General features: G+C 48.5%; 1 protein-coding gene across 1 annotated transcript in view; it reads right to left on the bottom strand.

Annotated features, from left to right (window-relative positions):
- Positions 1-14,741, bottom strand: part of LOC106593457 (potassium voltage-gated channel subfamily H member 3) — a 126,221-nt gene extending 111,480 nt beyond the window's left edge. Inside the window, exons 1-7 of the mRNA XM_045699350.1 lie at positions 14,385-14,741; positions 12,185-12,418; positions 11,765-11,911; positions 11,490-11,629; positions 7,418-7,679; positions 5,614-5,771; positions 3,347-3,554 (exon numbers count right to left, since the gene is read on the bottom strand). Coding sequence (XP_045555306.1) covers positions 3,347-3,554; positions 5,614-5,771; positions 7,418-7,679; positions 11,490-11,629; positions 11,765-11,911; positions 12,185-12,314 — 1,045 coding nt within the window. The 5' untranslated portion in view covers positions 12,315-12,418; positions 14,385-14,741. The remainder of the gene's footprint in view (positions 1-3,346; positions 3,555-5,613; positions 5,772-7,417; positions 7,680-11,489; positions 11,630-11,764; positions 11,912-12,184; positions 12,419-14,384) is intronic.
- Positions 14,742-22,603: the final 7,862 nt, after the last annotated feature.

Here is a 22,603-nt window from a genome sequence, read left to right as displayed (position 1 = left end):
AAACAGACAGAGACAGAGACAGACACACACACAGAGAGAGAGAGAGTGAGAGAGAGAGAGAGAGAGAGAGAGAGAGAGAGAGAGAGAGAGAGAGAGAGAGAGAGAGAGAGAGAGAGAGGGAGGACATGGTCTGCTGTCTCTCCCAGCCCTCCATCTTCTCTCCCATGTAATCTACCTTCCAATAAACCCCTCAGACACCCTGTCTGTATCTCAATTCTCTAGCCCTTTGACTAGTGTGCACTGTTCCTTGGTTTCAAATACTATTTAAAATTATTTAAAATACTTTGGCTGTGCTTGATTGAGCTTGCCAGGTGCAATGGAACCAATAGAATAGTCACAAAAGTGCAAACCCCATTCATCCGACACTCCAGCCAGGCTAAAGTAAATGCTCAAAGTAATTGAACGATTTCAAATACTATTTGAACCCACGTCTGATATCCTGGTGTCTGTGAGTCTGAGGTGATATTAAGGTACATGTAGCCTCGGGGTCATTGAGGACAGTATTGCAGACACACACACACACACACACACACACACACACACACACACACAGAGAATACAGAGGTTGGCTGCTAACTGAGAGACAGAGGATGAGCTAACTGACAGACAGAGGACCAGCTAACTGACAGACAGAGGACCAGCTAACTGACAGACAGAGGACCAGCTAACTGACAGACAGAGGACCAGCTAACTGACAGACAGAGGACCAGCTAACTGACAGACAGAGGACCAGCTAACTGACAGACAGAGGACCAGCTAATGGAGAGACAGAGGACCAGCTAACTGACAGACAGAGGACCAGCTAACTGACAGACAGAGGACCAGCTAACTGAAAGACAGAGGACCAGCTAATGGAGAGACAGAGGACCAGCAGACTGACAGACAGAGGACCAGCTAACTGACAGACAGAGGACCAGCTAACTGACAGACAGAGGACCAGCTAGCTGACAGACAGAGGACCAGCTAATGGAGAGACAGAGGACCAGCAGACTGACAGACAGAGAACCAGCTAACTGACAGACAGAGGACCAGCTAACTGACAGACAGAGGACCAGCTAACTGACAGACAGAGGACCAGCTAACTGACAGACAGAGGACCAGCTAACTGACAGACAGAGGACCAGCTAACTGACAGACAGAGGACCAGCTAACTGACAGACAGAGGACCAGCTAACTGACAGACAGAGGACCAGCTAACTGACAGACAGAGGACCAGCTAACTGACAGACAGAGGACCAGCTAACTGACAGACAGAGGACCAGCTAACTGACAGACAGAGGACCAGCTAATGGAGAGACAGAGGACCAGCAGACTGACAGACAGAGAACCAGCTAACTGACAGACAGAGGACCAGCTAACTGACAGACAGAGGACCAGCTAACTGACAGACAGAGGACCAGCTAACTGACAGACAGAGGACCAGCTAACTGACAGACAGAGGACCAGCTAATGGAGAGACAGAGGACCAGCAGACTGACAGACAGAGAACCAGCTAACTGACAGACAGAGGACCAGCTAACTGACAGACAGAGGACCAGCTAACTGACAGACAGAGGACCAGCTAACTGACAGACAGAGGACCAGCTAACTGACAGACAGAGGACCAGCTAACTGACAGACAGAGGACCAGCTAACTGACAGACAGAGGACCAGCTAATGGAGAAACAGAGGACCAGCTAATGGAGAGACAGAGGACCAGCTAACTGACAGACAGAGGACCAGCTAACTGACAGACAGAGGACCAGCTAACTGACAGACAGAGGACCAGCTAACTGACAGACAGAGGACCAGCTAACTGACAGACAGAGGACTAGCTAATGGAGAGACAGAGGACCAGCTAATGGAGAGACAGAGGACCAGCTAACTGACAGACAGAGGACCAGCTAACTGACAGACAGAGGACCAGCTAATGGAGAGACAGAGGACCAGCTAACTTACAGACAGAGGACCAGCTAACTGACAGACAGAGGACCAGCTAACTGACAGACAGAGGACCAGCTAACTGACAGACAGAGGACCAGCTAACGGAGAGACAGAGGACCAGCTAACTTACAGACAGAGGACCAGCTAACTGACAGACAGAGGACCAGCTAACTGACAGACAGAGGACCAGCTAATGGAGAGACAGAGGACCAGCTAACTTACAGACAGAGGACCAGCTAACTGACAGACAGAGGACCAGCTAACTGACAGACAGAGGACCAGCTAACTGACAGACAGAGGACCAGCTAATGGAGAGACAGAGGACCAGCTAACTTACAGACAGAGGACCAGCTAACTGACAGACAGAGGACCAGCTAACTGACAGACAGAGGACCAGCTAACGGAGAGACAGAGGACCAGCTAACTGACAGACAGAGGACCAGCTAACTGACAGACAGAGGACAAGTCAATATTGAATGAGAGAGAAACAGTTCCAAGGACAAGAGAATAGAAAGGGAGAGTAGGATGGAGTGATATGTATGGAAGAGCACAAACTGATCATTGTTTGTTACAAGGTCATGTTGCTGGCTACGTGATGCTAATATATAACTGTAGAAAATAGAAAACAGCTATCCAAAGTCTTGTGGTTGGATATTGTCATTCTGGAATCAGGGCTGGAGAAACAGCTCAACACTGCTGTAGTTACCATCAAGGAGTCACTGTGTCTTTACATGTGTGGGAAGTTACCATCAAGGAGTCACTGTGTCTTTACATGTGTGGAGTTACCATCAAGGAGTCACGGTGTCTTTACATGTGTGGAGTTACCATCAAGGAGTCACTGTGTCTTTACATGTGTGGAGTTACCATCAAGGAGTCACTGTGTCTTTACATGTGTGGAGTTACCATCAAGGAGTCACGGTGTCTTTACATGTGTGGAGTTACCATCAAGGAGTCACTGTGTCTTTACATGTGTGGAGTTACCATCAAGGAGTCACGGTGTCTTTACATGTGTGGAGTTACCATCAAGGAGTCACTGTGTCTTTACATGTGTGGAGTTACCATCAAGGAGTCACTGTGTCTTTACATGTGTGGAGTTACCATCAAGGAGTCACTGTGTCTTTACATGTGTGGAGTTACCATCAAGGAGTCACGGTGTCTTTACATTTGTGGAGTTACCATCAAGGAGTCACTGTGTCTTTACATGTGTGGAGTTACCATCAAGGAGTCACTGTGTCTTTACATGTGTGGAGTTACCATCAAGGAGTCACTGTGTCTTTACATGTGTGGGAAGTTACTAACTATCCAATGTCCCAATAGCTCTTCATTATCATTGAACTCATAACTAAATAAAATAGCATTTAATAGGGATTTAGTGTGTGCGTGCATGTGTGTGTGTGTTTATTTTGATGCCAGGTTTACTCACCATTATCCCAGGAGCTCAGGCTGTTGCTCTCGATCTCCTTGCGTCCGATGAAGTACCAGACGCAGGCCATCCAGTGGGCCAGCAGGGCGAAAGTAGACATGAGCAGGGTGAGAACCACGGCGCTGTACTCAGAGTAACGCTCCAGCTTCTGGAGCAGCCTCAGGAGACGGAGTAACCGCACTGTCTTCAGCAGGTGGACCCCAAAGTACTGCACAGGGGAAGAGGAGGGGAGGGAGGGGACATGAAAGCAGAGGTCAATGGTCATTGGTATTGACAGAGTGTGTGTGATGTGTGTGTGTGTGCATAGGTGTGTGTGTGTTCTTGAAAGTTGGAAAGTTTGACAGTTGAGTGATGCCTTTGAGGTGTTGTTCTGAGAAATGTTCTTGGTTCGGGGATCGATGAGACAGCAGGAGGCTGGTATTGATACATCACTGGACACCATTAAAGCCTGGGGAGACTCGGTATGACTGACGGCTCAATACGTCTCACACAAACATGACCTATACTCACACACAGACAGACACACCCCAGTCCCTGGCTGGCTGCACCCCCATGTCTCTATGAAGCCCTTTGGCCAAAGAACAAAGTGATCAGTCACCATTCTGTGTGTGTGTTTCTAAGTACAGTACCAGTCAAAAGTTTGGACATACCTACTCATTCAAGTGTTTTTCTTTATTTTTACAATTTTCTACATTGTAGAATAATAGTGAAGACATCAAAACTATGAAATAGCACATATGGAATCATGTAGTAACCAAAAAGGGTAAAACAAATCAAAATATATTTTAGATTTGAGATTCTTCAAATAGCCACCCTTTGCCTTGATGACAGCTTTGCATTCTCTCAACCAGCTTCATGAGGTAGTCACCTGGAATGCATTTCTATTAATTGGTGTGTCTTCTTAAAAGTTCATTTGTGGAATTTCTTTCCTTCTTAATGCGTTTGAGCAAATCAGTTGTTTTGTGACAAGGTAGGGGGGTATACAGAAGATAGCCCTATTGGGTAAAAGACCAAGTCCATATTATGGCAAGAACAGCTCAAATAAGCAAAGTGAAATGACAGTCTGTCATTACTTTAAGACATGAAGGTCAGTCAATGCGGAAAATGTCAAAAACTTTTAAAGTTTCTTCAAGTGATGTTGCAAAAACCATCAAGCGCTATGATGAAACTAGCTCTCATGAGGACCGCCACAGGAAAGGAAGACCCAGAGTTCCCTCTGCTGCAGAGGATAAGTTTCATTAGCACCTCAGATTGTAGCCCAAATAAATTCTTCACAGAGTTCAAGTAACAGACACATCTCAACATCAACTGTTCAGAGGAGACTGCGTGAATCGGGCCTTCATGGTCAAATTGCTGCAAAGAAACCACTACTAAAGGACACCAATAATAAGAAGAGACTTGCTTGGGCCAAGAAACACGAGCAATGAACATTAGACCAATGGAAATCTGTCCTTTGGTCTCATGAGTCCAAATTTGAGAATTTTGGTTCAATCCGCCGTGTCTTTTTGAGACGCAGTGTAGGTGAATGGATGATCTCCGCATGTGCATTTCCCACTGTGAAGCTTGGACGAGGAGGTGTGATGGTGTGGGGGTGCTTTGCTGGTGACACTGTCTGTGATTTATTTAGAATTCAAGGCACACTTAACCAGCATGGCTACCACAGCATTCTGCAGCAATATGCCATCCCATCTGGTTTGCGCTTAGTCGGACTATCATTTGTTTTTCAACAGGAGAATGACCCAAAACACACCTTCAGGCTGTGTAAGGGCTATTTGATGCTGCATCAGATGACCTGGCCTCCACAATCACCCAATCTCAACCCAATTGAGATGGTTTGGGATGAGTTGGACCACAGAGTGAAGGAAAAGCAGCCAACAAGTGCTCAGCATATGTGGGAACTCCTTCAAGACTGTTGGAAAAGCATTCCTCATGAAGCTGGTTGAGAAAATGCAGAGTGTGCAAAGCTGTCATCAAGTCAAAAGGGTGGCTACTTTGAATAATCTCAACAAATATTTTAATGTGTTTAACACTTTTTTGGTTACTACATGATGTCATATGTGTTATTTCATAGTTTTGATGTCTTCACTATTATTCTATAATGTAGAAAATAGTTAAAATAAAGAAAAACCCTTGAATAAGTAGGTGTGTCCAAACTTTTGACTGGTACTGTATGTATGTGTGTGTGTAAAGTATGTGTGCTTGTGTATGTATGTGTCTTCACATATGTCTGTGCATGCCTGCGTTGTGTGAACGTGCTGCACACCCACCACGCTGATATTGAAGGCGTAGAGCAGGTCAAAGGGCAGGGCGGCGATCAGGTCAACAAACAGCCAGGAGGTGGCGTAGTGTACAAAGATAGAGCGGGCTTCATAAACCACCTGACCCGTTGTACTCACATAGGTGGTGCGGAAGTTAAGTGCAATGTCTGTCACAGAAAACACATGGTGAGATAGAATAGGACAAAGGGGACATTTGATTGGACCAGCCAACACATAGAACACCAATAAATACCCAATAAAACCACAACAGAGGACACACAGACAGCAGTTAAAAAGGATCGCTCAATCATCATTCAACCCAGCAAGCAACATTTGGCATGGGACGTCATAATGACGTTGTTCCTGTTCATAAATCGGTTGTAGAGATGTCAGATTACAACCAGGTTAAGACATTTATTTTCATCTCAACATCAATATGTCTGGGAAAGACGTAGAATTATGGCTGTTATCTTGTCAGATAAATGAGATTACAACCATTAGAAAACCAGTGGAGGCTGCTGAGGGGAGGACGGCTCATAATAATGGCTGGAACAGAGTTAATGGAATGGTATCAAACATATCAAAGACGTGGTTTCTATGTAGTTGATACCATTCCACTGACTCCATTCCAGCCATTATTATGAGCCGTTCTCCCCTCAGCAGCCTCCACTGTTGAAAACCTACTTTACTGTTTTTTAAAGGGACTAGGGTTGCAAAATTCTGGTAACTCCCAAAATTCACAGCTTTCCAGAAATCCCGGCTGGAAGATTCCTGGACAGGGAAAGGAATAAGCAGGAAATCCGGAATCCTTCAACCAGGACTACTGGAAGATCTGGGAATTTTGGGAAATTTTACTGAATTTTGCAACCCTAAACAGGACATCAAAAAGAATGTAAACAATCAGTATACAATTTAACCATGATGTGACATTGCAACCAGTTGTGCCTGCTGGGTAACAGAGGAAGCCTTTTGGTATTTATCTTAGTTATTATAACCATAATCCCTCACAGTTAACAGTCTTTAAACAAGAGGTGGAAATGTAATCAGTCTGTTTAATCAAATACAGAAGTGCTCATTGATCTCCTCAAACGATTGGCTGGGTGTTAAATAGATGAGGAAGTGCCTGGGATGTGGATTAATATTGGCTGTTATGATGATCGCAACGTGAATGATGCAATTGTTTATTAAATCAACGGGTGTGTGACCGACTGAGGGGATGAACCCATGTCTCCAGGGCCACGTTAGCTTCCAGGCGTTAGCTCTGGGAGCTAACGGAAGTCTTCAGGCTAATCATTGCTCCGTTACAGGTGGGGTAACATTCTGGGGTGTGGGAGGGGTAACATTCTGGGGTGTGGGAGGGGTGGGGTAACATTCTGGGGTGGGGTAGGGGAGGGGTAACATTCTGGGGTGTGGGTGGGGTAACATTCTGGGGTGGGGTGGGTGGGGGGGAACATTCTGGGGTGTGGGTGGGGTAACATTCTGGGGTGTGGGTGGGGTAACATTCTGGGGTGTGGGTGGGGTAACATTCTGGGGTGGGGTGGGTGGGGGGGAACATTCTGGGATGGGGTGGGGTAACATTCTGGGGTGTGGGTGGGGTAACATTCTGGGGTGTGGGTGGGGTAACATTCTGGGGTGGGGTGGGTGGGGGGAACATTCTGGGATGGGGTGGGGTAACATTCTGGGGTGTGGGTGGGGTAACATTCTGGGGTGTGGGTGGGGTAACATTCTGGGGTGGGGTGGGTGGGGGGGAACATTCTGGGATGGGGTGGGGTAACATTCTGGGGTGGGGGTGAGAGGGGTTTTTCACTCTTACCAATAATGAACAGAATCTCCACCAAGATGTCGCTGTAACTGGGGGGGTTGCGAGCCCCGGAGCCGCCCCCCTCGTCCCGCCCCTCCACCACGGTGAAGCAAACATTATAGGGCACGGTGATGGCCACATAGAAAGTGGCCAGGAGGATCAGCCAATCCCAGCCCGCCTTGAAGGTCCCGTAGTGTAGCAGGATGAAGCGAGACTTTGGGGTGGCAGCCACCTTGTACTCAGGGATAGGGTTGGTGGTCGCCCCAAACATACTCTGGAGAAAGAAATGACACATCTTAACAACATGAAGGCAAACACCAAGACATTATCATAGAGGTAAATAAAAATGATATACTGAATGAATAAAGTCCATGTGGGATTTTGAGACAGATACAAAAAGAACCGGTATAGGATGGAAGGATCTGGAGAAGACTGCCAAGAACAGAAAGAACCGATAAGGGATGGAAGGATCCGGAGAAGACGGCCCAGAACAAAAATAACCGGGATAGGATGGAAGGAGCTGGAGAAGACTGCCCAGAACAAAAATAACCGGTATAGGATGGAAGGATCTGGAGAAGACGGCCCAGAACAGAAAGAACCGGTATAGGATGGAAGGATCTGGAGAAGACGGCCCAGAACAAAAAGAACCGTTATAGGATGGAAGGATCTGGAGAAGACTGCCATGAACAGAAAGAACCGGTATAGGATGGAAGGATCTGGAGAAGACGGCCCAGAACAAAAAGAACCGGTATAGGATGGAAGGATCTGGAGAAGACGGCCCAGAACAGAGTGAGATGGAAAGAAGCCCTGATGACCTCGGCTCCCAACGGAGGGATGGGCCTATGTAATTAAGTAGGTCCATAACTGATAAAGGGTTTATCCTTATGAACAAGCCTGATCCCAGAGCCATTGATGCTGTCTTGTGCAATACAGCACAAACAGATCGTGAACCACGGCTACTAACAAAAGGGTTATTATGATCCCCATTCTAGCTCCAAGACGATGGCAGTTTGGAAAAAAACGAAAAAGTCAATTGTGCTGATTTACTGGCATATTGAACCATATGGGGCGCCGTAGTTTAAAAACTCTGTGGGTAGTGCTAAAAACAATGACGTCATTGTCTGAATTCCTACATCTTTATGCACCTTCGCTATTGAAATGTTGAGGAAGTGATTAGCCATAGGAGTGTTGGTTTGATGTTTATAGGTGCTTATATGGGCTGTATTGGAGAATATAGGTGTGTTGATAGGTTGAGATATGGGCTGTATTGGACAATATAAGAGTGTTGATAGGATGAGATATGGGCTGTATTGGAGAATATAAGAGTGTTGATAGGATGCGATATGGGCTGTATTGGACAATATAAGAGTGTTGATAGGTTGAGATATGGGCTGTATTGGAGAATATAAGAGTGTTGATAGGTTGAGATATGGGCTGTATTGGACAATATAAGAGTGTTGATAGGATGAGATTGTCACGACTTCCTCCGAGGTTGGTCCCTCTAGTTGTTCGGGCGACTCTCGGCGGTCAACATCACCGGTCTTCTAGCCATCGCCGATCCACCTTTCATTTTCCATTTGTTTTGTCTTGTCTTCCCACACACCTGGTTTCAATTCCATCAATTACATGTTGTGTATTTAACCCTCTGTTCCCCCATGTCCTTGTCCGGTATTGTTTTTTGTAAGTGCTTGTGCACGTTATGTCTGGTGTACGTCAGGTTTTCTACCCATTTATTGATTGTTCTGTTTTCTGGTGGGTTTTTATTATTAAACTGCGTCGTTGGAAACACAGTTTTTGCTCTCCTGCGTCTGATTTCTCTGCCGCCAGTACGCACCCCTTACAGAATACCGGACCAAACTTATGGAGTCAGCAGGAGCAGGTACCCCGGGTATAGGGGTGGACGACTACGTCCGGGAGCACACAGCAATGCTCCACCATCTTGGCACCGCCATGGACCGCGTTGTCCAGACAATGGACCGCTGGGAGAGACAGGGAGTTCTCCCAGCGCCTCCACCAGCACAGCTGGGGTCTCCACTAAGCGCCCCTCCTTCTCCTGGTCCCAGTGGGATTTGTCTCTCCCTTCCCCAGGAATACAATGGGACGGCTGCGAACTGCCAGGGGTTCCTCTTGCAGCTGGACTTGTACCTGGCAACCATCCACTTGGCTCTTTCGGGCCGGGAGAGGGTGTTCGCCCTCGTCTCGTGCCTTACCGGGAAAGCCCTGGAGTGGGCCAACGCCGTGTGGATAGAGGGAGATGCGGCGTTGGACCAGTTTGAGGAGTTCACCCGCCGCTTCCGGGCTGTCTTCGACCACCCGCCAGAGGGTAGAGCAGCGGGTGAACGCCTATTCCATCTGAGGCAGGGGACGAGGAGCGCCCAGGAGTTTGCCCTGGAGTTTCGGACCCTGGCTGCCGGCGCGGGATGGAACGACAGGGCCCTGATCGACCATTATCGCTGCAGTCTGCGCGAGGATGTCCGTCAGGAGTTGGCCTGCAGAGACACCACCCTCACGTTCGACCAGCTGGTGGACCTGTCCATCCGGCTGGATAACCTGCTGGCTGCCCGCGGACGTTCAGATCGGGGTCTGTTAGTTCCATCCCCTCGCACCCCCTCTCCGATACCCATGGAGCTGGGAGGGGCAGTGCACAGGGAGACCGGAGGGGGTTCCAGCTCGTGCACCATCTGTGGCCGCAGAGGTCACACTGCCAGTCGGTGCCAGGTTGGTTCCTCTGGGTATCAAGGCAGCAGGCAGGGCGCACTGGCGTCACCCCAGGTGAGCCGGCACCATTCTCACCCAGAGCCCCCTGTCGCACATATGTTTGTGTATGTCACTTTTTCTGAGTTTTCCCCACATTCCCAGCATAAGGCACTCGTCGATTCCGGCGCGGTTGGGAATTTTATATATAGATTGTTCGCCCTTAGTTTAGGGATCCCCATTGTTCCCGTGGCTGTGCCTTTCCCCGTTCACGCCTTAGATAGTCGACCATTAGGGTCAGGGTTGATCAGGGAGGCCACCGCTCCTCTGGCCATGGTGACGCAGGGGGGGTCACAAGGAGAGAATTAGTCTCTTCCTGATTGACTCTCCTGCGTTTCCCGTGGTGCTAGGCCTACCCTGGTTAGCTTGTCATAACCCCACTGTTTCTTGGCCACAGAGGGCTCCCACGGGGTGGTCGCGACAGTGCTCAGGGAGGTGTTTAGGGGTTTCCGTCGGTGCTACTACGGTGGAAAGTCCAGACCAGGTCTCCACCGTGCACATTCCCCCTGAATATGACGATTTGGCTCTCGCCTTCTCCAAAAAGAAGGCGACTCAATTACCACCCCATCGACGGGGCGATTGCGCGATAAATCTCCTGGTAAATCTCGACGGTCGACGTCACCGGTCTTCTAGCCATCGCCGATCCACCTTTCATTTTCCATTTGTTTTGTCTTGTCTTCCCACACACCTGGTTTCAATTCCATCAATTACATGTTGTGTATTTAACCCTCTGTTCCCCCCATGTCCTTGTCCGGTACTGTTTTTTGTAAGTGCTTGTGCACGTTATGTCTGGTGTACGTCCGGTTTTCTACCCATTTATTGATTGTTCTGTTTTCCGGTGGGTTTTTATTATTAAACTGCACCGTTGGAAACACAGTTTTTGCTCTCCTGCATCTGACTTCTCTGCCGCCAGTACGCACCCCTTACAGAATATCAGCTGTATTGGACAATATCAGAGTGTTGATAGGATGAGATATGGGCTGTATTGGAGAATATAAGCGTGATGATAGGATGAGATATGGGATGTATTGGACAATATAAGAGTGATGATAGGATGAGATATGGGCTGTATTGGACAATATAAGAGTGATGATAGGATGAGATATGGGCTGTATTGGAGAATATAAGAGTGTTGATAGGATGACGTGAGATGTATTGGGCAAACATGTTGCTAACTGGGTGATATGGGGCGTGTCGTGCAACGCAGAGCTCTAACAGAACCCCCATAATGCATCACTCTTTACAGTCCTATAATGTAATATATAATTTCAGTAGCTAACTGCAAAGATTTTTTCTGTTAATGTCCATCCATGTGTTACAGTGTACTCACGTTGTTGATCTTGAGCTTGCTCTTGTCCTGTTTCTGCAAGTGGCCAGACAACTGGTAGAGTACGGCCCGGCTACGCCGGCGGTTGTTGTCAAAGCCTGGTGGACGGGTGATCTTGTGCACCTCCAGACCTGTCTCCTCGTCTGGGGACAGTCAGGCCAAGGGGTGGGGGTGGAGGGAGACAAGATCCTTTTGATGTACTGTAACTAGTTTATTCATTGTTCATCAGGTTGTTCATCAGGTAATCAGTCATCCCCCTCCCTCCCTCCCTCCCTCACCAGTTTCTGAGTCTTGTCCATGGTCCCCCTGGTTCTGCTGGTCCTTCTTGGTCTCTGTGATGTCCTTGTGGGAGACCAGGAACAGCACCACCTCTCCCTTCTCATTCTTGATGGGCACTATGTCCAGCAGACACCAGAACTGGTCTCCTGAGATACAGACAGACACACAGACAACCACAGGTCAGAGATAAGGAAAACATATAGGCTCTGTCTCAATGGCCTTGATCATCTGTCCTCTCCTTCATCTGCAATTATCTGAAAGAACTGACCAAGTGAAAACTAGACTAAAGATTATGATGAAGGGGAAGAGATGCATTTGAGAAAGAGCCATAGAAACCCCTTGAGGGACCTGTGGAGGAAGCCTTACCAGACCACTGACTAATCTCTGTCAACTAGAACCAAGATGGTTCCCTTCCTTACCCCCCTTCTTGTACAGGATGCACTCAGTCTTAAATTCCTGCCGCTCGTCCAGAGCCTTTTGGATCTGAGTGGTTAGGCTCTCGCTGGTGTCCGAGCCGTACAGGAAGTGACACCTGCAGCTCTTTTGCATCAGCTCACCGCGGGCGAAGCCGGTCAGCTCGCAAAAGCCGTCCGAGCAGTAGACGATGGGGTAGAGTGACTGCACCTGGGCGTTACCCAGGACAAAGTTACTGTCTGAGAGAGAGAGAGAGAGAGAGAGAGAGAGAGAGAGAGAGAGAGAGAGAGAGAGAGAGAGACGGGACGAGTTTCAAATGCTATTTGGGATAAAGATCATCAAAGAGACCTCCTTTGTACTTTGCATAAAAGTTGAATGATATTTTTCTCTGGATTACTTGCAAGACTTTGACTGAGTCTTTGTGATGGTAAGGGCGATGAGGGTGTGTTTCTGCCCCAAGCCAGGTCTCTGGCTGAGTATGACAGGGGGAACGAAAGAGCAAACCTAACAAATCACATAGCTTGGCTTAAATTAAGGGCATCAGGGGCCAAAGGCAACAAACAGAACTGTGTTAATTCATGCATGAATGAAGTCAAGACATCAATTACATATAAATGCAGTTTCTGTTTGAGTCAAGGGTGGTAGGGGGATTTGAGTGGCTCTGCCTTGCGCTTGATGGAGATACGCCCTCTTGAATATTTCTATGGGTAATTTAGTTGTTTGATTAGAAGGCTTTATGGGCTCTACAGGAGAACAATTCACTCTGCAGGAGATGATTGAGTCCTTTACAGAAATAGGATCTGTAGGACTGGGGTACTTACTGTGAAGAATGTGTATAATGGAGGGAGGGAGGGAGGGAGGGAGGGAGGGAGGGAGGGAGGGAGGGAGGGAAATGGCCAAAAATGTAATGCTTTTAATCCCTGATGGGGATAAAAACAATGACTACCCCACCTCAGCTACAATGACAAGAGGTGAGCCTGGTAATATCTAAAGTTGCTGCACAGCTGTGGTTCCCATCTCATCTCATCCATACTCAATGACTACCCCACCTCAGTAACCATGACAACAGGTGATCCTAGACATGTCCATACTCAATGAGATGGACAGGGTGCTACAAGATAATCTGCTATAATCCATTCCTATCTCTGCACATGAATGGATTATCACAGATTATTTCTGTGGTATCCATCTCATTTACCTTGGACTTGAACACCAACACCTAGAGATCTGTCAATCCAGGAGCCACCAACAGTAAGGTATCACAGGAAGAGAGGAGAGGAAGAGACTGTGCTGTGCTTATAGACAGCCATTCTGATTTGATGTCAACGGAAGAGATCATTATGCTTGATATTACAATGCTGCATCATCCAGGAGTTGGAAGCATGAGAGCGAGAGAGGGAGATGACATAAAGAATATATAGAGGTCCTGGATGGCAGGGAGCTCGGCCCCAGGGATGTACTGGGCTGTCCACACCACCCACTGTAGCACTTTGCGGCTGAGGGCGGTGGATTTGCCATACCAAGCGGTGATGCAGCCAGTCAAGATGCTCTTGAAGGTGCAGCTGTAGAACTTTTTGAGGATCTGAGAGCCCATGCCAAATCTTTTCATCCTCCTGAGGAGGATGAGGAGCTGTCGTGCCCTCTTCACGACTGTGCGGGTGTGAGTGGACCATGTTACGTTCTTAGTGATGTGTACGCCAAGGAACTTGAAGCTCTCGACCCGCTCCAGGCTTTGTCAATGTGGATGGGGGTGTGCTCTCCCCTCTTTCTCTTGTAGTCTACGATCAGCTCCTTGGTCTTACAGATGTTGAGGGACAGATTGTTGTCCTAGGACCACACTGACAGGTCTCTGAGTCTCTCTGTCTTACTCTCTCACACTCACTCTCTCCCTCTCTTATTCTGTTGTATCTCTTTAAGACAAACACAAACACACACACAGCCTCCCGGCTGCACATGAACATCGAAAAACGTCTAAATATGTGAATTAAGGAGAGCCCTGTCCTAGATAAACATCAACGCATCAGAACACCTCAGGTCCTTGAGACACGTTCTTATAATATAATGCTACATAAGGGTTGCATATTCTTATTTAATTTTTTTTACAATAAAATGTGATTGAAAACATTTCCTAGACTTTACGCGCATAGCGTTTTGTGGGTATGCGCGTCACCTGGCTAAAAAGGCGCACGTGGAGTGGTTACTTACGGGTCCCATCAAAACGGTTTGCAATTGTGTCTAGGAAGGTGTTCTGTGGCGCCAGGCGACCCCTCGTCGCTGGCGTCCTAGACCGTTGAGACCCTCTCCGGTCTCTGCGATTCGAGGCATCGGTCTCCGCTGCGACGAAACCGGGCAAAAATCTGGAAGCCCCGGGCGCGCCTCCGAGCCCCTGTAGGAGCGCGCCGATACGAGATCCTCGGGGCTCCACTTTTAGACCGTGGGGTTGACCACTCAAATGGTCGAAAACAAAGAGAAGAAGGAAAGTAAAATCCGATTGTTGTGGGTGGTTGCCAGAAGATGAATGGTAGGCAATGCTTTGACAACATTTGTGAACTGGAACACACGAGGAATGTTAACGGCTGCAACGTGCGCATCGCAGTGTAAGTGCTGCTGCGCTCTGCTGCGCTCTGCTACGCTCTGCTGCGCTCTGCTGCGCTCTGCTCCTCAATGTTACATACCTAGCCTAGGGAGGCTTTTTTCTCTCTCTCTCTCTCTCTCTCTCTCTCTCTCTCTCTCTCTCTCTCTCTCTCTCTCTCTCTCTCTCTCTCTCTCTCTCTCTCTCTCTTGTCCTGTCCTCTCATATCATGTCCTCTTTCTCAGGTATGAGGATAAGACCAATGGGTAGTGCAGTTCTCCATCAAAACATATGTGACTTTGGAGAAAGTCGATTCACTTTTCTTTCCAGAGCAAATTACAGTCAATCCATATACAATCATATACAATGAAAGGCTTTGAAGGCTTATCCGATTGTTTTTCCACGAGCATAAATCATTTCCAGACAACTGAATGTTCACAGCGTGTGATGTCTGCATTTCGTCATCTTATTATTTATTAGATGGAGTGGAGCGCCCTCTAGTGACTGTTGTTTGAAAGACCATAGGTCTCGATAGCACTTTATCAAGCACTGGCTCTATTTACATCTACATAGAGTCCAGATCGAGTCCATGTGCTGTGTATTTCCTGATAGAATGAATTGTTCCAAACGCCTGTATAAAGCGGAAGGGTTCAATATCCCGCTTCATGTATGGCTCTCAAAAAGGTTCTATAAAGAACTGCAAAGAACCCTTATTGTTGTTGCAGTGTACTATATTTGTTACACTTTACTTATATCAGATCATGCTAGTTAATAGTAGCATGTTTAAAATGTATATTTTGTAGATCATTTGCTATAAAATAAATCTAAGACTGTGTCTGTCTAACTGTCTGTCTGTGTCTGTCTAACTGTCTGTCTGTCTGCTACTGGAGGTGTCGACAACTGATGGGGAATAAGGAGAACGGTAAGCCTGCCATCTAGTGGTGAAGATAAACTATACATCAATTATTCAACTGGCGGCAGAATAAAACTGTAAATGGACAGCATAGTCAAATGACTCAACTCATTTTACCTCAATTCCTCGCATTCCAGCTCCCCGCCTCCTGCTTGAGCGTATAGGGGGAGGGGTTCCCTCCCTCCAGACCTTCTCCGATGCGTTTTGAGAAGGGTGCGAGGAGAGAGGACACAAAACGCGAGGGAATATTCATTGAGGAGGTGACTCAGTGATTCACAGTTTGATGAAACGAGCTGTATAAAACCTGATAGACAACGAATTCAACTAACACTAGTTAACACACTAACACTAGTCTTTCTTCATACAAAAGTGAAGTGCACTAACAGATATGATTCAACAGAACAAGTGTTTAAAGTTGATTAGTTGAATATGATGAATTCTAACTGGGTTGGAACAAGAGGAGCAGCTGACTACAGGGCCGCCTCTGGGAGCAGTTCTTTCTGATCATTCTAAATAGCCAACAACTGACAGTTTTGGACTGGTAGATTATTGACCAGTGTGCTGCGTGTGCACCGTAATACCACACAGTGGAGCTGTTTGTTCATAGTCAGATCCATAGCCGTCACAGGGCATTGACAGCGGAAACTAGACGTGATAAGATAAGGTCTGTTGTGGAAGTCTGCCCCGCATCAAGAAATGGAAACACAGACGATTTAAAAAGCAAGAGAAAGGACTACATGAGACAATACGTGACAATATGTGTATATATGTAACTATTACAGTATTTAGTTATGCAAAATACAATGTAACTGCAAACTGGCCCTCTGAAATATGTCTGTGTGTTAATTGACTTACTAGTAGATAACTTATACTCTTTCAACATATGAACAGATGTGTTACACTGATACAATAAACATCCAGCACATCCTTACAAATCCCAAGGAGTGTGTGGTTGGCTTGTATTGTCTGTTACTCATGTGTGTGTGGTTGGCTTGTATTGTCTGTTACTCATGTGTGTGTGGTTGGCTTGTATTGTCTGTTACTCATGTGTGTGTGGTTGGCTTGTATTGTCTGTTACTCATGTGTGTGTGGTTGGCTTGTATTGTCTGTTACTCATGTGTGTGTGTTTGGTTGGCTTGTATTGTCTGTTACTCATGTGTGTGGTTGGCTTGTATTGTCTGTTACTCATGTGTGTGTGGTTGGCTTGTATTGTCTGTTACTCAGGTGTGTGTGGTTGGCTTGTATTGTCTGTTACTCGTGTGTGTGACTGTGTGTGTGCGTGTGCGTGTGCATGTGTGTGTGTATGCGGTTGGCTTGCATTGTCTTGTAACTCGTGTGTGTATGACTGTGTGTGTGTGTGTTTATGGTTTGCTTGCATTGTCTTGTAACTCATGCATGTGTGTGTGTGTGTGTGTGTGTGTGTGTGTGTGTGTGTGTGTGTGTGTGTGTGTGTGTGTGTGTGTGTGTGTGTGTGTGTGTGTGTGTGTGTGTGTGTGTGTGTGTGTGTGTGTGTGTGTGTGTGTGTGTGTGTGTGTGTGTGTGTGTGTGTGTGTGCCTTCAGTCAGGAACAGAGGAGGCTCCTGCACCTGTTTCTATGGAGACCCCTTTACAATTGGTGTACTTATCAAAACCAACCCAGAGGTGAGGTAGAGGAGCCTTTGTGCTGAAGAGCACAGAACATAAAAACACTGGACAGATGAAAGACTAGCCAGCCTACAAACAACACTAATGTAGATAGTGGAGATGGGCAGAATGAAAGACTAGCCAGCCTAAAAACAACACTAATGTAGACAGTGGAGATGGGCAGAATGAAAGACTAGCCAGCCTACAAACAACACTAATGTAGACAGTGGAGATGGGCAGAATGAAAGACTAGCCAGCCTACAAACAACACTAATGTAGACAGTGGAGATGGGCAGAATGAAAGACTAGCCAGCCTACAAACAACACTAATGTAGACAGTGGAGATGGGCAGAATGAAAGACTAGCCAGCCTACAAACAACACTAATGTAGACAGTGGAGATGGGCAGAATGAAAGACTAGCCAGCCTACAAACAACACTAATGTAGACAGCGGAGATGGGCAGAATGAAAGACTAGGGGTAGCAGAGCGAGAGAGACAGAGAGAGAGAGACAGAGAGGGAGAGAGAGAAGAAGGCCTGGGAAGAGGGAGTAAGAAATGATAATAAGGTTAGTAAAAGGTAGGGGACTAAGGTAGGGAACACAGTGTCCAATTTCCCATCTTATTATATGTCCCAGTGTCCCACTTCATCCCGTTACTTCTTTTAACAACACATTTACCTTCCTAAGCAACCTCAGTGTACACTACCCAACCCACCAACATCCCTCTCAACCTCTTGATTGTCATTGACTGTCAATACAAAAGAACCTTGTTTCAGCCCAATAGATCTGCATGTCATACCCATTCACATGCATGTCCTCTACAGGCTCTACAGCTGGAGCCCAGGCAGCCGTTACAATACCAACAATACCCCCGGAGAGGAACTGAATTGGGGCCGAATCCCACCTATTAGCCCCTCATTAGAGACAGCTTTTCTTAAACACACCAAGACAATGAGAGTGGCGGGGGAGGGGCGGGGGAGGGGCGGGGAGGGGGAGGGGAGGGGGGGAGATGGTTATTGTATTGCTACTGTTTAGTTGTGTGTTTGTCTTCTCAAGCAGAAACCAGGGGGGTCTAATGTTTCTCTTGGTGGTCAGTGAGACCACAGAAAAAACATTCACTGTTGAAAAATGCTAGCCTCTCTCTCTCTCATGTCCTCTCTCTCTCTCATGTCCTCTCTCTCTCTCATCCTGTCCTGTCATATCATCTCTTTCTTTCTTTCTCTCTCTCTCTCTCTCTCTCTCTCTCTCTCTCTTTCTCTCTCTCATCCTGTCCTGTCATATCATCTCTTTCTCTCTCTCTCTCTCTCTCTCTCTCTCTCTCTCTCTCTCTCTCTCTCTCTCTCTCTCTCTCTCTCTCTCTCTCTCTCTCTCTCTCTCTCTCATCCTGTCCTGTCATATCATCTCTTTCTCTCTCTCTCTCTCTCTCTCTCTCTCTCTCTCTCTCTCTCTCTCTCTCTCTCTCTCTCTCTCTCTCGATAACAATTCCCCAGGGAACGAGAGAGGGAGAAAGAGGGAGAATCCTGTGTGTCTACCACAGCCCCCACCCAGCCCCTCCAGCCCCTGCTTGCAGCTGATTGGCAGTGACCATGTTTGCATTTAGGACTCATTCAGGAGTGACCTGCTGCTCTTAATTACCACACTTGAGGAACTTGATGACACAGGAATTTGTAAAATGTCAAATTAGTACAACAACAACAAAACAAAGAGGGCCTTTCCCTGTCCTCCTCCTCTCCTCCTCCCCTATCCTCCTCCTCCTCCTCATCCCCCTGTCCTCCTCCTCTCCTCCTCTCCTCCTCCCCCTGTCCTCTCCTCCTCCTCTCCTCCTCCTCTCCTCCTCTCCCTGTCCCCCTCCTCTCCTCTTCCTCTCCTCCTCCCCTCCTCCTCTCCTCCTCCCCCTGGCTTCCTCCTCTCCTCCTCACCTACTCCCCCTGTCCTCCTCCCCCTGTCCTCCTCCTGTCCTCCTCTCCTCCTCTGATCCCAGCATCAGGCAGGCCAGGTGAGTCCCCTTACTGAGGGGAGAGAGGCTGTAGGGGTTGTTGCTGTTCTCTACTCAAGCTGAAGCTTTGGGAAACTGGTGACCGTTCGCCTCTCTGTCAACATCTAATCACATCATTAGAAGCATTGGGAGAACAAATTAGAAACACACATTTGCAACACCAAAAACACAGCGTTTTGTATGTGTGTGTGTGTCTGTTTGTATGAGTGTGCATGTATGTTCAAGTTCAAAGAAATATAAGCCTTTTCAGATGTTATCAATAGCAAACATTTCAGTGGTGAATCTATGCAGCTGATCAAACCATTTGTACAACACTATTGTTTAATGTTCCTGATGCCTTGGCGTCTAATGGATGTCCCTGTACACATACAAACATGCATGTGATGTGGAACCTTTTACATAAATAATGGGATGCCGGATTTTAAGGCCTCATCAAAGATGAATTCAAAGGGTTCTTATTCATGGAGGCTTGATAAAAGAGAAGAGAGAAGAAAGGAGAAACCACTTGAAGGGGCCCAGCCCTCCAACAAACAATGCTTAGACTAAGGTTGGATTGGAGGGGAATGGGGATGGAGGAAGTGGAACTGAAGGTAATGTATGGAACAGGATTGGAGGGGAATGGGGATGGAGGAAGTGGTACTGAAGGTAAGGTATGGAACAGGATTGGAGGGGAATATGGATGGAGGAAGTGGTACTGAAGGTAAGGTATGGAACAGGATTGGAGGGGAATGGGGATGGAGGAAGTGGTACTGAAGGTAAGGTATGGAACAGGATTGGAGGGGAATGGGGATGGAGGAAGTGGTACTGAAGGTAAGGTATGGAACATGATTGGAGGGGAATGGGAATGGAGGAAGTGGTACTGAAGGTAAGGTATGGAACATGATTGGAGGGGAATGGGAATGGAGGAAGTGGTACTGAAGGTAAGGTATGGAACAGGATTGGAGGGGAATGGGAATGGAGGAAGTGGAACTGAAGGTAAGGTATGGAACAGGATTGGAGGGGAATGGGGATGGAGGAAGTGGTCTGTCCTTTTGTCTACACAAATACTGTGTATGTGTGTGTGTGTGTGTGTGTGTGTGTGTGTGTGTGTGTGTGTGTGTGTGTGTGTGTGTGTGTGTGTGTGTGTGTGGAAAGAGAGAGATAGCGAGGGAGAGAGAGAGAGAAAGAGCTGCATCTTACACAGTAAGTTCCATGGGAAGGGAGTGCAAGGACCTTTTCAGAGAGTCCTGGACCGTGCAATAACAAGTTATAGGTAAAATGTCAACCAGAAGGTTGCTGTTTTCTGAGGTACCGTCTCCTGCCGCTGTGCTCTGGAGCTTTCTGAGGTACCGTCTCCTGCCCTGGAGCTTTCTGAGGTACTGTCTCCTGCCCTGGAGCTTTCTGAGGTACCGTCTCCTGCCCTGGAGCTTTCTGAGGTACCGTCTCCTGCCGCTGTGCCCTGGAGCTTTCTGAGGTACCGTCTCCTGCCCTGGAGCTTTCTGAGGTACCACCTCCTGCCGCTGTGCCCTGGAGCTTTCTGAGGTACCGTCTTTTGCCGCTGTGGTCTGGAGCTTTCTGAGGTACCGCCTCCTGCCGCTGTGCCCTGGAGCTTTCTGAGGTACCGTCTCCTGCCCTGGAGCTTTCTGAGGTACCACCTCCTGCCGCTGTGCCCTGGAGCTTTCTGAGGTACCGTCTTTTGCCGCTGTGCCCTGGAGCTTTCTGAGGTACCGTCTCCTGCCCTGGAGCTTTCTGAGGTACCGTCTCCTGCCGCTGTGGTCTGGAGCTTTCTGAGGTACCGCCTCCTGCCGCTGTGCCCTGGAGCTTTCTGAGGTACCGCCTCCTGCCGCTGTGCCCTGGAGCTTTCTGAGGTACCGTCTCCTGCCCTGGAGCTTTCTGAGGTACCATCTCCTGCCGCTGTGGTCTGGAGCTTTCTGAGGTACCATCTCCTGCCGCTGTGCCCTGGAGCTTTCTGAGGTACCGTCTCCTGCCGCTGTGGTCTGGAGCTTTCTGAGGTACCGCCTCCTGCCCTGGAGCTTTCTGAGGTACCATCTCCTGCCGCTGTGGTCTGGAGCTTTCTGAGGTACCATCTCCTGCCACTGTGCCCTGGAGCTTTCTGAGGTACCGTCTCCTGCCCTGGAGCTTTCTGAGGTACCATCTCCTGCCGCTGTGGTCTGGAGCTTTCTGAGGTACCGCCTCCTGCCGCTGTGCCCTGGAGCTTTCTGAGGTACCGTCTCCTGCCCTGGAGCTTTCTGAGGTACCATCTCCTGCCGCTGTGGTCTGGAGCTTTCTGAGGTACCGTCTTTTGACGCTGTGCCCTGGAGCTTTCTGAGGTACCGTCTCCTGCCGCTGTGGTCTGGAGCTTTCTGAGGTACCGCCTCCTGCCGCTGTGCCCTGGAGCTTTCTGAGGTACCGTCTCCTGCCCTGGAGCTTTCTGAGGTACCATCTCCTGCCGCTGTGCCCTGGAGCTTTCTGAGGTACAGTCTCCTGCCGCTGTGCACTGGAGCTTTCTGAGGTACCATCTCCTGCCCTGGAGCTTTCTGAGGTACCGCCTCCTGCCGCTGTGCCCTGGAGCTTTCTGAGGTACCGCCTCCTGCCGCTGTGCTCTGGAGCTTTCTGAGGTACCGTCTCCTGCCGCTGTGCCCTGGAGCTTTCTGAGGTACCGCCTCCTGCCGCTGTGCCCTGGAGCTTTCTGAGGTTCCGTCTCCTGCCACTGTGCCCTGGAGCTTTCTGAGGTACCGTCTCCTGCCCTGGAGCTTTCTGAGGTACAATCTCCTGCCGCTGTGGTCTGGAGCTTTCTGAGGTACCGTCTCCTGCCGCTGTGGTCTGGAGCTTTCTGAGGTACCGCCTCCTGCCGCTGTGCTCTGGAGCTTTCTGAGGTACCGCCTCCTGCCGCTGTGCCCTGGAGCTTTCTGAGGTACCGCCTCCTGCCGCTGTGCCCTGGAGCTTTCTGAGGTACCGTCTCCTGCCCTGGAGCTTTCTGAGGTACCATCTCCTGCCACTGTGGTCTGGAGCTTTCTGAGGTACCATCTCCTGCCGCTGTGCTCTGGAGCTTTCTGAGGTACCGTCTCCTGCCCTGGAGCTTTCTGAGGTACCGTCTCCTGCCGCTGTGGTCTGGAGCTTTCTGAGGTACCGCCTCCCTGGAGCTTTCTGAGGTACCGTCTCCTGCCCTGGAGCTTTCTGAGGTACCGCCTCTTGCCGCTGTGCCCTGGAGCTTTCTGAGGTACCGCCTCCTGCCGCTGTGCTCTGGAGCTTTCTGAGGTACCGTCTCCTGCCGCTGTGCCCTGGAGCTTTCTGAGGTACCGCGTCCTGCCGCTGTGCCCTGGAGCTTTCTGAGGTACCGC

This window comes from Salmo salar, chromosome ssa17, assembly GCF_905237065.1.
Source record: "Salmo salar chromosome ssa17, Ssal_v3.1, whole genome shotgun sequence".
Classification (NCBI taxonomy): Eukaryota; Metazoa; Chordata; class Actinopteri; order Salmoniformes; family Salmonidae; genus Salmo; species Salmo salar.
This window is presented reverse-complemented; position numbering and strand designations above follow the sequence as displayed.